Here is a 13,024-nt window from a genome sequence, read left to right as displayed (position 1 = left end):
CCTACGCATGCGCACTGCCATTCACCACTCCCGCCTTGCCGCCCCGCGCATGCGCAGTGCCCGTGCCCCGCCCCTGGGATGCTGCCGCTGCCGCCGGGGCTGCACCGCTACTTACGGGAGGAGTCGGCCCAGCTCCCGGCTCCCCCAGCCTTGGTCTCGGTCCCGGTCTCGGTGGCCCCGCCCTTCGCCTTCGCCCCTCGCCGCCTCCGTCTCGGTCTCCACCACCCGTTGCTTGAGGTGAGGGGCTGCTGGGACAGCCTCTCCCTCCGGGTCTGTGGGAAGCAGCGGGCGGGCTGTCCCCCGGCCCGTCTCGTCTCCATGGAGACGGAGGGTTGGGGCTGCGGAGTCGGGCCTGCCTGCCCACCGCCTCTCTTCTCTCCTAGGATGGGGACGTCCACAGGCACCTCTACCTACAGGGGGTCCTCGCCGGCGTGTCCGAGGTGGCCGAGAGACCCAAGTAAGTGGAGTAGGGCCCGCACGCCGTCCCGACTTGGCCGTGGCAGCCGGTGGGTCCGTGTGTCCGGATCCGTGTGTGGCATGAACACTGTGGGGCTGTGCCTCCCAGCCATGGACTTTACAGTCCAAGGAGAAGAAATAAGTGAAAAAGAAGAAAACACAGATGAATGGCAAAACAGTTTGGGAAGGAAAATGCAGGGATTTAGTTTGTAAACCTCAGCGTCCTGCTGAAAAGGCTCAAAGTCCTTACTTTATGCTCCAGCCAGCTGTCTGTCTAAATACAGACTTCTTTTGCTTGCTGGAGGTGATGTCATTTCACCAAGAGTTCCCCTTAGCAGATGAGGCATCTGTAAGATGTCCAGAAATTGGGATTGCAGCCAAACAAGGGAATTCAAGTGTTGTGTACCCAGCCAAAACAGTGTGGTGCAGACGCCCCCAATTAGGAAGGCTGAGCCTGGAGTAGAATCTTCATCTTTCTTTAAAACTTTACTCACCTGTATAAAATTGAGTAAAAATACTTTGAGGACTGTGTGAGGTTATCCTTTAGGTGCTTGCTAAACAGCATTGGCACAAAATTTTAATCCACAGCTGCGAATTTAAGCTTATTTCTCACATTGCTTCTTGGTGTTTGTTCTTAATCAAAGCACCACTTCAGAAGACAATAACATATGGGATGGTCAAGCTGGAACAGAAAATAAGTTTCCAGCTGCTGGTACCATCGTAATCTCTGTTCTGTAATCTTTCATTTCATTTAAGTATTCTTCACAAAAAAATGCCACAAGTAAATGTAGTCACCTAGAGGTATAAATGCAGCTTAAATTAAGGCTCTAATGTACTTTTAATTGTGGATGTTGTAATTTCCCTGCAGGGTGTCCGAATTCAGTTGTCACATCTCTGGGTGCTGCCAGGTGTTTGACACACTGGAGGGCTTTGAGCACCACTACAACACACTGCACAGGAATGTCTGCTCCTACTGCAAGCGCTCCTTCCCTTCAGGGCATCTCTTGGATATTCACATCTTGGAGTGGCATGACTCCCTCTTCCAGATAATGGCTGAGAAGCAGAACATGGTGAGTTGTGTGGCCAGCCCTTTACTCATGGGCTGGCACCTTTAGATACTGATTGTCTGGGGAGGGCATCTGAGTCCACAGCTAATGACACTTGCCCTTTTCCAATCATGTCCTTTTATTTATTTTTTTTTTCCCCTTGCCAATCAGTACAAGTGTTTGGTAGAAGGCTGCACAGAGAAGTTCAAGAGCAGCAAGGACAGAAAGGATCACTTGATCACCGTTCACCTTTACCCTGCCAACTTCCGGTTTGATAAACCAAAGAAAGTGAAAAGGTAACTGCAGGGCTGCCACAGCACACAACTGGTTTTCTGCCCTATAGAGGTGATGTTTTGCTTCTCTGCTGTTACACTCCCTTTCCAGAATAAGCAAATAAGTCTATAGCCTAAGAGGCTCAGAAATGTGTACAGGTAAACTTGTAAGTCTTTCTGTGACAAGTCTTTCTTTTACTTCATCTAAATGTTGAAATGTTCCTTTTTTCTCTCCCCCTCTGGCTCCAGGCTCTGCTCCTTTCATGCCATCTCAAGTGCAAACACAAAGCCCCAGTGTCTGTCCATGTCTCTATGTGCATGTTTCCTGCTTTGAACCTTTGCAATATTCCCACTACCCAGAAGCACGAGTAGAACAAAGGAAAGTTTTCTAAGTTTCGTGAATGGCTTTCTCAACTGGCCACTCATTTCAAGTGTTTTCCTCACCAGAAGGCGAAGAATTGATCTTGTTTAACACCTCACAGACTTGGGTGATGGGATGGAGAGAAAATGTCTTGCCTGGCCAGGGTGGTGTGGCCCTGGGTTGGGTGCCTGAAGGGACAGAGCTCTGGGGCTGTGAAGTCTTTTAAAGCTTGCTTGTATGGACTGGTGTGAACCCTGTAGACCATCCCTCTGAGCCTGTTGAGTGAGTTACACTTTATGGACTGAAGAAAGAGTTTGGGGACAAAGCTGTGTACTGTAATGCAGCATCCCTGAATACTCAGGCTAGTGGGATCTTCTCTTTGTCACACAGCTCTCCAGCAGCCCCTGGGCTGCTCTGGGGCTTTGCACAACCACAGCCCTGTGCCTCCATACAGTAACTCTCCTGTTCCCTCATGAAGTACCTTTCAGTTCCTTCACTCTGGGCTTATTTGGCAGCTGCTGAGAAAGGGTGTAAAATTTTTTCTGCAGTGGCCCCAAGGACGTGAGCTCTCCCATGAAGCAGGGTGACAGTGTGCCAATGGATGTGACTGTGGAGACATCAGAGCAGTTCCAAGTGGATCCCATGGAAGTAGGGCCCAGTGAAAACATGGAGATCCCTCAGCCTGCAGCCAGCCCTGGCTCCTCAGTGCCAGAGAAACGACTCTATAAATCCAGGTCTGTGTTGCCCTCCATGGGCAAAAGCTTCTGGGACTGGGACTGGGACTGTGTCATCTTAATTGTATTGTGCAGTGCTTAGGGCAGCATAGCTCAGGGTGTTTCTGTGTTGAAGATAAAAGAGGCAGGGTTTCCACCTCTGTTTTAAAAGCCATTTTTAAAAGATGAAAGGTTAAGGAAGGATGGGGTGTGTGTATGCCATGGAAGTCATGTCAGCCAGTTTTCATGGTCTCTTCTCAGGGTAATGCAGAACAGCACAGTTCTCTGCAGAGAAGAACTCTGTCCTGAAAAGACTGAAAAAAGTTTTGTTCCACCTTTGTAACCCTTACCCATCCTTGCTGAGCTGAGCTGGTGTGTTTCACTGTCTGTGCTCCCATGTAGTCACAGGACAAGGCACAAATAAAGCAGGGGCACATCCTGCTCTGAACCTTGGGTTTTGCCATTTACTTTTTTTTTTTTACATAAAATCTTTACAAAAAATCCCAGCACAGAGAGCAGTGTTATTTTACTCATAATTGCAATAATCTGTCATCATAAAGGTTAACACAGTCTTACCTATTTGAGTTAACAAAGGGATTCATGCAGCTTGATTTTGCCACCTCTCTGATATGTTGGCGGTCAGGAAGCAGCATGATGAGCCCAAGACTGCACTGCCTAGGGAAAGCCACTTCTGTCCTCAGCTCCCTCTTACCTTTTCTGGCATCAGCATTCCACTCTGCCTCAGTGAAACAAGGGGAATGTCACTGATCAGGGCTTACAGTGACTTGGAGACTCTTGACAGTGTTCATGCTGTAGTACAGCTGGTTGGATCTGCTTTTGCATGTAATGGTTTGTCTGACAAGATACTTAAGCAGGAGACATTTTAAAATTCACTGCTTTGTCCAGCATAACAGTTTATAAACCAGAAATACACCATCCCTTGGATTCACTGGGGTGCTTGAAAGTCTGTTCTGCTCTTCACAACTTTGTGCTCCCACAGCAAACCACTGCAACTGCCTGGTGGCATGTTCTGTTTTGTAACACCTTACACCCAGCTGTAAAGAGAGGAGAAGCCTCCAGAACATGAAGGGAATGTGCAGAATAAATAGGAAAGCAGACCATTGTTTCACCAGTTTTTTAAATTGCTTTGCTGATTCCAATGTCCTGCTCCTCCAATACCACTCTAAGAGCCTGAAATGCTACACAAAGCATGAAGTGTCCTGGTGGTCCTATGAGGGGTGGGTTGCTGATTTGTGCATGTCTCCCTTTCCAGGATCCCATCCACAATTTGCTTTGGACAGGGTGCCACCCGAGGATTTAAGGGACCAAGGAAGAAAGTCTGAAGGTCAGTGCACCAGACGTGTGTGAGAGATGAGGGTGCATCAGCCACTGCCACCCACAGGGATGAGTGATGCTACCATGGCCAAGCAGGGATATCCACAGCTGCATGTGAGGGAAGGCAAAGGGTGAAAACAGGGACTGTGCAGCAGCAGTTTGTTACACATCAGTGCCTTGGGAGGTGCTTTGCTGAGTCCCTTTCCCTCTATCACCTCCCTTTGGCAGCATTTCAGAGCTGACTGTGCTTATGTTTACCCTTCTTGAGACACAGTCTCTTTTCTGATCCCCACTGAAATCAAAGGATAAATTCTCCTGCCTGTGTGCTGTGAGGTTTTGTGTGTCATAAGTGCCAGGACTGTACTGGCCAGCAGTGACTTTCCAGATAGAAGGTTCTGTCTTGCCTGAGCATGGAAATGGCAAATGCTGTTCTGAACTCCAGGCAGCTCTGGGCATTTCACAGACTTTGTAGAAAACCTGCAAGGAATGGCTGTCAGAAATGGCAGCAGGGTTACTACGGAACAGGACACACTGTTTCCTCTTCCTGCAGAGTGTTACTCTTCTCTGCCAGCCCTGCTTGTTCAGTGAAGAATCAAAATCCTGAGGATCAGTTAAATTTTTTTCATTTTCTTGAAAGGCCCCTCTGCTAAACACAAATATTGCCTAGCCAGGCTTTTTGTATGATTGGAAACGTGCTTTGAGTTATGGCCCTAATTAGAATATATAACTTAACTGATGGTAGGGAGGTGTGTAGAAGGTGAGGAAGTGTAATCACACGAGCAGAAGACACCGGTTCTGGGCAGTGTAAGCTGTTGAGCCTAAATCCCTTTGTAGTTGCCAAAGATGTATAATGGATAAATAAGGAGGCAGACTTGGACCACAGTCCCTTGGAATGGGACTGATAAGGAAAGTAACATCTGGACAGATCAGGTCTCAGGTATGTAAGGACAGTGAGGACAAAGGATGGACTGAGCATGTGTAAAGATTGAGTTTAACTAGCAGACACAGTGACAAAGACTGGGAGACTACCAGGGGAAGTAAACGACCACCAGAGAGACTGCCAGATGCCAACAGAGACTGCACCATAGTCCTCAGTATGATGTAACCATTTGTTAATGAACAGATATTTCATGTTAATCAGTTTCTGGAAAATAATTCCCTTGTGTAATATAAACCACCTAAAGCTTTTGTCTTAAGAACCACACAGGGTGGAGAAATCTCCCTTCCGTTCCCAATGCTCCTAATAAAGAATGCTGAGTTAACAGTGACAGTGCTGTTGAGGTGAATTTATTTGTTTCATTCTTGCAGTGCTCTCAAAAAGCTGCAGAGAAAGCCCCTGGGACAGCAAGCAGGCATGGGGCAGGTTAAGCTCCACAGCAGCTGCTCACAGAAAGTGTCCCAGCCTGCAGCAGAGTGCTGCAACATGGAGGTGAGAGGTGAAATGCTGCTGGAGCTGAGACTATGCAGATTTATTTTTTATGCTTTTGGGGGGAACAAATAGATTCAATAAATTCCAAGACAAAATGTTCTTGCTGTATGGAAGCTGTAACCACAGACAAAAAGAAAACAGAAAAAAAGTGTTGGTCCCTAATTCTGACCTTCTCCATCTCTCTGAAGTCTGCTCTGCTCCTTGGTCCATGCAAAAGGTTTGACCAAGCCAGGAAGAGCACAGGGGTGCCTTGCAGCTCACTTCCATAGGAACTTAAAATAGAGTGGCTTCCAGTTAGGTGAATAAATAAAAGGAATTTTTACTGAATTGCTTTGTGGAGAATGTAAATGGTGTTTTGAAGCATAGACAGAGGCAGGTGTGAAGAGCGAGCTTCCCTTTGTTCCAGACAACCCCAAAATCTGGTTGAGATGGAGGCAATTGTTCCTCATCTTTCCCTTTTTACTCTCATCCTGCCAGGAGAAAAGATTGAGTAGAAACACAGAGCCAGGCTTAGCATGCTGCTGCCAGGTCTCAACAGGATGCTGAACTTTGACACTTCAGAGTTGCCCATAAAGGGACATAAAGAGGTTGCTGGAATGTTGTTTATCCAAGAAATTTAGAATCTATAATTGTTTTCTTTCCTTTGCCCCTTTCTGAAACAAGGGATAAAAAGAGCTTTGAAATAATCCTTGCACATAAGAGCAGGGAATGATACTGACAGAGACATAGATTTCCATGGGGTTTTTGAAATGCTTCCATCTGTTGGAAACTGAGCTGGCTTATCTGGCCTGAGTCCTTTGCTCCTCAGCCTCCAGCAAGAGCTGTCTCTGGCTGGCAAACTCTCAGGGCAGGATGGCTGCTGGAAGGAGAGCAGGCAGCTCCAGGCACTGTGGGCATGGGGGAGTGCCAGCTGCCAGCTCAGAGGGGCAGGAGGAGGGAGAGAGGGAGGGAAGCAGCTGGCCAGGGCACAAGACACCCCAATGAGCTGTCTTGTGGAGCCCCATCCCTGCACCCACCCCCCCCTAGTGCACACCAGTACACACCCAATAGTCCCAGTTATTTCCCCCACTGGAATCACTGGCAATGTGAGGCAGGCCCCATGGTTCTGGAGGCAGTAGCAGCCCAGCCTGATCTCCTGGAGAGAGTTTGCACATGGAAATCCCTTCCTTTGCCTTGGACTCCAGGTCTCTGATTGTTTATCTTTGCTAGTAAAAAATAAAATTGCCATTGCAGCCTCAGCTTATGAGGAGCTCTCTGCGTGGTTACTGACTTGTGCCAGAGTCCACGGGCAAGTCTTTCCCAGCTGGTGGCTTTCAAAAATCCTTGTTTTTCCCTTGTGGCATTTGTCATAAGAAAGATTTTCCAACCCCTTGCTTGTTTGTGCAGGCAGGAGTAGATGGAGTTGCCCATCAGTGTCCAGCTGGACACACACTGGTCAGACAGAGGTACACCTATGCACACCTGAGCAACCAACCATGTGTGAGCAAATGCCAGCACAAAGCAGGACTCAGGGAGCACACACACATGAACACACCCTGAGCGTGTGTAAAAGCATGCACAGCAGATACAGGCTTTTGCAGGCAGACATGCACATGGCCCAAGATGCACAGGAGTGTGATACATGTGCATGGCATGCAGCTGCACATGCACGCACATGAACGTGTGCAAACACGGGGCACACAGCACAGGCACAGTGAAAGTACAGCACAGTGCAGAGCATGTGTATGCACTGCAAATGTGCACAGTGCAGACAGCACAATCGTGCACATATGTGGCATCAGCAAGGGGAAGGTCTGCAGCTGACCTGGGGGAGCTCAGCCCCACGGCAGGAGCAAGTCATTGGTACCTGCATCAGCAGAGAAGGCAGAAGAGTGTTCTCTTCACAGAGCAAGAGAGAGCAGCTCCACACCAGAGGCCACCACCTTGCTGCGAAGCTTCCAGGGACTCCCCATCCTCACAGGAGGCATTTCAGGTATAGGAACCAGAGTGCATCCCCCACAGAGATCATGCGTTAGCAAGCGGACATGGACCTGCTGGCTCTGCAGTGCCATTTTTGGAGTTGCAAGAGGGTTCCAAGCTTTGCAGTACAACCAGGAGAACTCCCAAATCCAGGAGTATGGCCTAAGAGTACGTGCTAAGAGTACGTGCTAAGAGGAGGCTCCTCCCCTGCTAGGTTTATTAAAACTGACTTGGTGTGGTTGTGTCACTGCTGGGTGCTGACCAATTTGGGAAAGGCTCTGCCTGCAGGGTGTGGGCATTACTTGCCCCTTCCCCCTCTGCTTGCCTTATCTCCCTCCAGCCCTCTCTGGGGACAATCCATCTCCTTGGAGAGGGCTTCAGCCCAGGCGTGTTGGCAGCCACTGCCCCATGGCAGGCAGATTTCAGAGGGCAGATGTGCTTCCCCTCAGTTCAAGGCCAGCTTGGGCCGGGCTTTGAGCTACCTGGTTGGTCTAGCTTGGACTGGATGATCTTCAAAGTTTCTCCAAACCCTTCTTTGAGCTAAAGCCGCCTCGTCTTCCTTCCAACATCCTCTGCTAACAAAAGCCCGGTTGTGCTCCAATAACACAGCAAGCCCCTGTGGATGTCAGCTCTGAGGATGTATCACCTCCTCCCGCCTTATGTCAACACCTCAGTGGGCGTTTGGTTGCCATTCCAAGGCAAACGCCGACGATCACTTTCCTCTCCAGTTTGGGGACGGGGGAGCTGCTGTGTGCAGGGTGCACATCTCAGGGCATAAGGATTGTGGGGTGCTCAGGGGATCAACCTCCCCTACATACACACACACACGGTGCACGATGGGGTTAATCCTATGTCCCGTTTACCTCAGCAGCACCAACACCTTGACCCTACACCGCCCAGGAGGTGGCCGCACCCGCTAGCGGGCAAAGTGCGGGACAGGGCGTGGAGCTCGGGGGAGCAGCAGCCATGGAGCGGTGAGAACCTGCGGGAGAACGGGGGCATGGGGCAGGAGGGACTTGGAGGTGTGCAGGCAGGCACCGGCAGGAGCTTCGGGCGGATGGTGCGAGCAGCAGGGTGCAGGCAGATGGACATTGGTGCTGTGGGTACAGGCAGAAGCTGTGAGTGCAGGGTGCAGACAGGCAACAGGCAGCACGGTATCAACACAGCTCCTCTACCATCTCACCACCAGCCTGCCAGCCACCTGGTTCTGCGGCATCGTGGTCCTGCTGGGTGCTGCTCTCCTCCTGCCCACAGCCAGGGGCACCCAGGTGAGCCCTCCCCACTGTCCCTCCCTGAGAAGCAGGCACAGAGAGGCCCACGCACCGTCTGGGCCACCCCTGCCATCCCCCTCTCCCCACAGGCTCCCAGTGACATCGGGAAGGTCATGGCCATGGAGCAGCATTCCAACAAAGAAAAGTAAGAGGCACCTGCATCTGGCTTGTAAAAAACAACATACATAAAAGCATTTCAGGGGGGAATCAGTTTCCCTTGTTGCCTTGTGGAAGAGGGGTTCCCCAAATTAAGTGGCTCCCTGCTGTGGCACCATGTCCTAGATGCCTCTGGCCTGTTAGTGGGATAAGCAGCTAAATAAGCCCATTTGTTCTTCAGGACCCTATTTGCAGCCTCCAGGGGACTGAGGTCTTGACAGGGTCCCAGCACCCTAGTGGGTAACCCTTAGGCACCTTGATCTTTACTTGCTGTTTTTGTTCCCCCCTGACAGTGCCCTGGGTGTACAAGCTGTGGAACTGAAAGAGGAAGGTGAGGTGACCAACAAGATGGAACCAGGTGTAAAGGTCTTCTCCAGCAGCACCCGGGCTCAATGGAGCCCTCAAGTCCAGGAAGGACCAGAGGAGGACCGTGACCACCTCTACCACCCCCAGGACGATGGCATGGAAGCTGGTGTGCATGGGCCACGTTGGATGCTATCTCTAGAGGTGCAGAGCAGCCCAGAGGAGGACCGTGACCATGTCTACCACAGCTGAGCAGACTTCAGCTGTGAAATGAGGGGTGGGAGCTGCCCCCCCCCATGGTTCCTGAGGAGGCTTATCTGTTTCTCCCTCCCAACTCTTGAGTAAACCCATTCTCCCCTCCAGGACCTGGTGAGCTCCTCCTTGCTGCCAGAAACCCATCACTAATTGCAGGGCCCCCAGATCACCCTTGGGCTCATCTTGAGATCCCATGCAGGGCAAGGATGATGCCTCAGGGTGGATGACTCAGGCAATCACCCTAACCTCAGGTGTGGCTGAGGCTGGGCAAACTCATCACTTCTGTGTTGCACACAAGAAGTGGCAGGCTGTCCCCTCCCCTGGGAACACCTGGACCTGGTGCACCATGAGGCTGCTCTTGGCCAGTCCAGCACTGGAAAGCAGCATGATGGAGTAGGAGGGATTTCAGTGTACCCCAACATTTCCCAGCATGGAGGGGACTCCACAGCAAGGAGGTCCCAGCTCCCAACAATGCCAGAAAAAACCTTTAATAGCAATAGTAAAAGTGGTCCCTGCTGCTGCTTGTCTCACCCCCTGGGGTCACAGATCCCCTCTGTGGGAACATGGGGCAGCCACAGGCACAGGCACTGGCACCTCCCTGGCCTCAGCTGTCAGTGAAGTTTGCCTTGCGCTTCTCCACGAATGCTGTCATCCCCTCCTTGCGGTCATCCTGAGAGGAACAGAGAGGGGAGGCTCTAGGGAGCTCTGGAAGACCTGCTGCCTCCCTCCCCCCAACTATGGGGCCAACCCCCTTACTCACTGTGGCAAAGGTGGCATAGAAAAGGCGCTTCTCTGTCTTGGTGCCCTCTGCCAACGTTGTCTCAAAGGCTGATGGCAAGGGAGAAGTTAGGGGGTCACAACTGCTGGGCCCCACAGCCCCCCCTAGGAGGGGCTCCCCAATCCCTACCAGCATTGACCGACTCCTTGGCCATGGCAGCCACCAGCTTGGAGTTACTGGCAATCTTCTCAGCACAGGCGATGGCTGCATCCAGCAGCTTCTCCACAGGGAAGACCTTGCTGACAAGGCCTAGGACGGACAGTGGGAGGTGGTGGGGTGGCTCCCCACAGGACCCCCTTGCTTCCAGGTCTGGCCCACACCCCTACCTGCCTCCTTTGCCTCTGTTGCTGAAATCCGGTCCCCAGTGAGGATCATCTCCATTGCCAGAGACTTGCCCACTGCCCTGGTCAGCCTCTGAGTGCCTCCAGCACCTGGAGCCATTTAGGGAAGGGAAAGGTCCTGAGAGGGATACTTGGGTGTCCACGCTGCAGCCAAAATGGTCCCCTTTCGCAGGTCCCCCCTCACTCACCTGGGATGGTCCCCAGCAGGATTTCGGGTTGCCCGAACTGTGCTTTCTCCCCAGCATAGATGATGTCACACATCATGGCCAGCTCACACCCACCACCCAGCTGGGACCAGGGAGGAACGAAGAGGGTCAGGAGGTGCTAGGATAGAGCTGGGGGGTCAGGGTGAACTGTGGGTTGCAGGAAGGGAGGGGTGGGGGGCACTCACGGCATAGCCGTTGACGGCAGCAATGATGGGTTTGCGGACGGTGGAAACCTTGTCCCAGCCAGCGAGGAAATTGCTACTGTAGCACTCTTGGAAGTTTTTATTCTGCATCTCCTTGATGTCCGCTCCAGCTACGAATGGAAGCAGAGTAGGAAACCGTAGCTCCCCACAAAACCCAGGGCGAGGGGTGCCTTGCCGTACCTGCAAAGGCTTTTTGGCTGCCGGTGATGACAATGGCGCCCACCTGCGGGTCATTCTCCAGGGTCTCCAGCGCCTGCCCCAGCTCCTTCATCAGCCCCTCACAGAGGGCGTTCAGCGCCTGCGGCCGCTCCAGCCGGATCACCCCCACGCTCTGCCGCGCCCCCGTCTTCTGCACCGCCAGGTACTGGAACGGGGCCCCTGCCCAACAGCCCCGTTAGCCTCCGGCTCCCGGCAGTCCGGAGAAGCCCGGGCACAGGCAGCGAGCGGTATTTTAAGATGACCTTCAGGGTGGCGGGCGAGTGACAGCAGTCACCGGCGACGTCAACTCCGGGGCCAGGGACCGGAGCTGCCGAGGAACTCCGGTTGCCATGCGGCCAGCGGAAGGGCAGCCCAGAGACCACTCAGCGCCAGCCGCTGCGCGGTGCTGGGCCCCGGAGCGTGGCCCCGGAGCACGGTCTTGGGCCCCACGTGCTAAGTGCTGAGGACATGTCTGGTGCTGGCACCGGGGCTCGGTGCCGAGCCCTTGGCACGCAGTGCCCATACAGGGCGGAGAACCTGGTACCCGGTGTCAGGACCCGAGACTGCCGCAAGGCTCCGATGCCCGGTGCTGGCAGCCCGAAGTGCGGTGCCCTACACGGGCCGTGTCTTGCCGCAGCTGCCCCGCGCCTCCCATAAAGACCCCCCCGCCCTCCCCGTGTCAGTTCACCAGCGCTGCCGCCCCCCGTTTCCCCTCACCGGCGCTGCAGCACCGCGCCCCGGGGAGGGGGCGGAGCGGCGACGGGAGCAGCAGGCGGCGACGGGCGGCTCCTGGGCGCAGGACACCGCGCAGCACGGCAGCCATGGCGGAACGCGGCGGAATGGTCAGGCCTCACCCCGCCCCGTTCCCCGCCACGGCCCCACCCCGCGCCCATTGGCCCAGGGGGCCCCACCGCCCACCGTCCCCATGGGCCGGGATGGGGAGGCCCCGCCCCTGGTGGAGCAGGAGGAGCCCCGGGGGTCCTCAGCGGTACCGTGGGGTGGGCGCTGTCCCCTCCAGCCGCGCCCCGCCATGGGCGTCCCCGCGTGGGCGCCGTGATGCCACCTCCCTTCTCCCCCCGCGCGTAACGCAACGCGCGCGACCCCGCGCGTCGGGGAGGGAGAGGGGCGGCGGCGGCTGCGGCTGCCCGGGAGCAGCGGAGGAAGCGGAGAGAGGTATTGGAGACCCGGGGCCCGCGACCCCCGGAGGTGCGGCGTGTCCAGGGGGTGGGGGTGTGCCCCGCGTCCCGCGGTCACGCACAGGCGGTCCCGGGGACTGTCACGGCGCGGGTGTGCCCGTTGCGTGTTTGCAGTACCTGGCTGCAGGGTGAGCGTGGCAGGGGTGCGAGAGGCGGTGTGCGTGTGCGTGCCCCGCATGGGCTGCCCCGTGATGCGCCCCAGCTCCCGCATGACTGACACCGATACGCGACCCAAGCACCCACGGGTGACACACGCGTAGCACAGCCGCAGCAGCCGCTGACGCGGTCTTTCCCCCCCGCCTCCCCCCCCCCGAAGGCCTCCCAGGTGTCCGGCGGGATGCGGCGGGGCGAGGCGGCCGGCTGGGCGCTGCTGCTGCTCACCGCCGCCCTCTGCGACACGCCGGCAGGCAAGGGCGGGCGCGGCGGGGCCCGGGGAGCAGCTCGGGGGGCGGCCCGGGGGGCGGCCCGAGCCCGAGTGAGGCCGGCGGTGCCCCGATACGGCTCGTCCGGGGCGGCCCTGCGGGTGGCCGCGGCGGCGGCGGCAGG

The 13,024-nt window shown here is 54.6% G+C and overlaps 3 protein-coding genes across 4 annotated transcripts; 2 read left to right on the top strand and 1 right to left on the bottom strand.

The window, feature by feature from the left end:
* The first annotated feature begins 59 nt into the window (after nucleotides 1–59).
* On the top strand, nucleotides 60–5,902 carry ZNF511 (zinc finger protein 511). Of its 2 annotated transcripts, XM_030453388.1 has the most exons (7): nucleotides 63–237; nucleotides 384–457; nucleotides 1,325–1,526; nucleotides 1,674–1,798; nucleotides 2,684–2,869; nucleotides 4,122–4,193; nucleotides 5,492–5,902. In XM_030453388.1, exons 1-6 carry the CDS (start codon nucleotides 79–81, stop codon nucleotides 4,189–4,191), a joined length of 816 nt encoding a protein of 271 aa, XP_030309248.1. In that variant the 5' UTR covers nucleotides 63–78; the 3' UTR covers nucleotides 4,192–4,193; nucleotides 5,492–5,902. The 2 variants fall into 2 exon arrangements, with proteins under 2 accessions (XP_030309247.1, XP_030309248.1); XM_030453387.1 differs by lacking the exon at nucleotides 5,492–5,902 and having other exon boundaries at nucleotides 60–237; nucleotides 4,122–5,449.
* Nucleotides 5,903–8,450: 2,548 nt separating this feature from the next.
* Nucleotides 8,451–9,651, top strand: LOC115598532 (proline-rich acidic protein 1-like). The gene is made up of 4 exons (XM_030453389.1): nucleotides 8,451–8,545; nucleotides 8,761–8,839; nucleotides 8,932–8,987; nucleotides 9,292–9,651. Exons 1-4 carry the CDS (start codon nucleotides 8,538–8,540, stop codon nucleotides 9,551–9,553), a joined length of 405 nt encoding a protein of 134 aa, XP_030309249.1. The 5' UTR covers nucleotides 8,451–8,537; the 3' UTR covers nucleotides 9,554–9,651.
* Nucleotides 9,652–10,019: 368 nt separating this feature from the next.
* Nucleotides 10,020–12,127, bottom strand: ECHS1 (enoyl-CoA hydratase, short chain 1). The gene is made up of 8 exons (XM_030452795.1): nucleotides 12,000–12,127; nucleotides 11,265–11,462; nucleotides 11,067–11,194; nucleotides 10,864–10,963; nucleotides 10,661–10,765; nucleotides 10,464–10,583; nucleotides 10,317–10,384; nucleotides 10,020–10,226 (listed from the first exon to the last, which is right to left on the bottom strand). The coding sequence occupies exons 1-8, from the start codon at nucleotides 12,103–12,105 to the stop codon at nucleotides 10,161–10,163; spliced, it is 891 nt and encodes a 296-aa protein (XP_030308655.1). The 5' UTR covers nucleotides 12,106–12,127; the 3' UTR covers nucleotides 10,020–10,160.
* Nucleotides 12,128–13,024: the final 897 nt, after the last annotated feature.

Source organism: Calypte anna, chromosome 6 (assembly GCF_003957555.1).
Source record: "Calypte anna isolate BGI_N300 chromosome 6, bCalAnn1_v1.p, whole genome shotgun sequence".
Classification (NCBI taxonomy): domain Eukaryota; kingdom Metazoa; phylum Chordata; class Aves; order Apodiformes; family Trochilidae; genus Calypte; species Calypte anna.
Note: the sequence above shows the minus strand (reverse complement) of the source record. Positions and strands in the feature narration are given on the sequence as shown.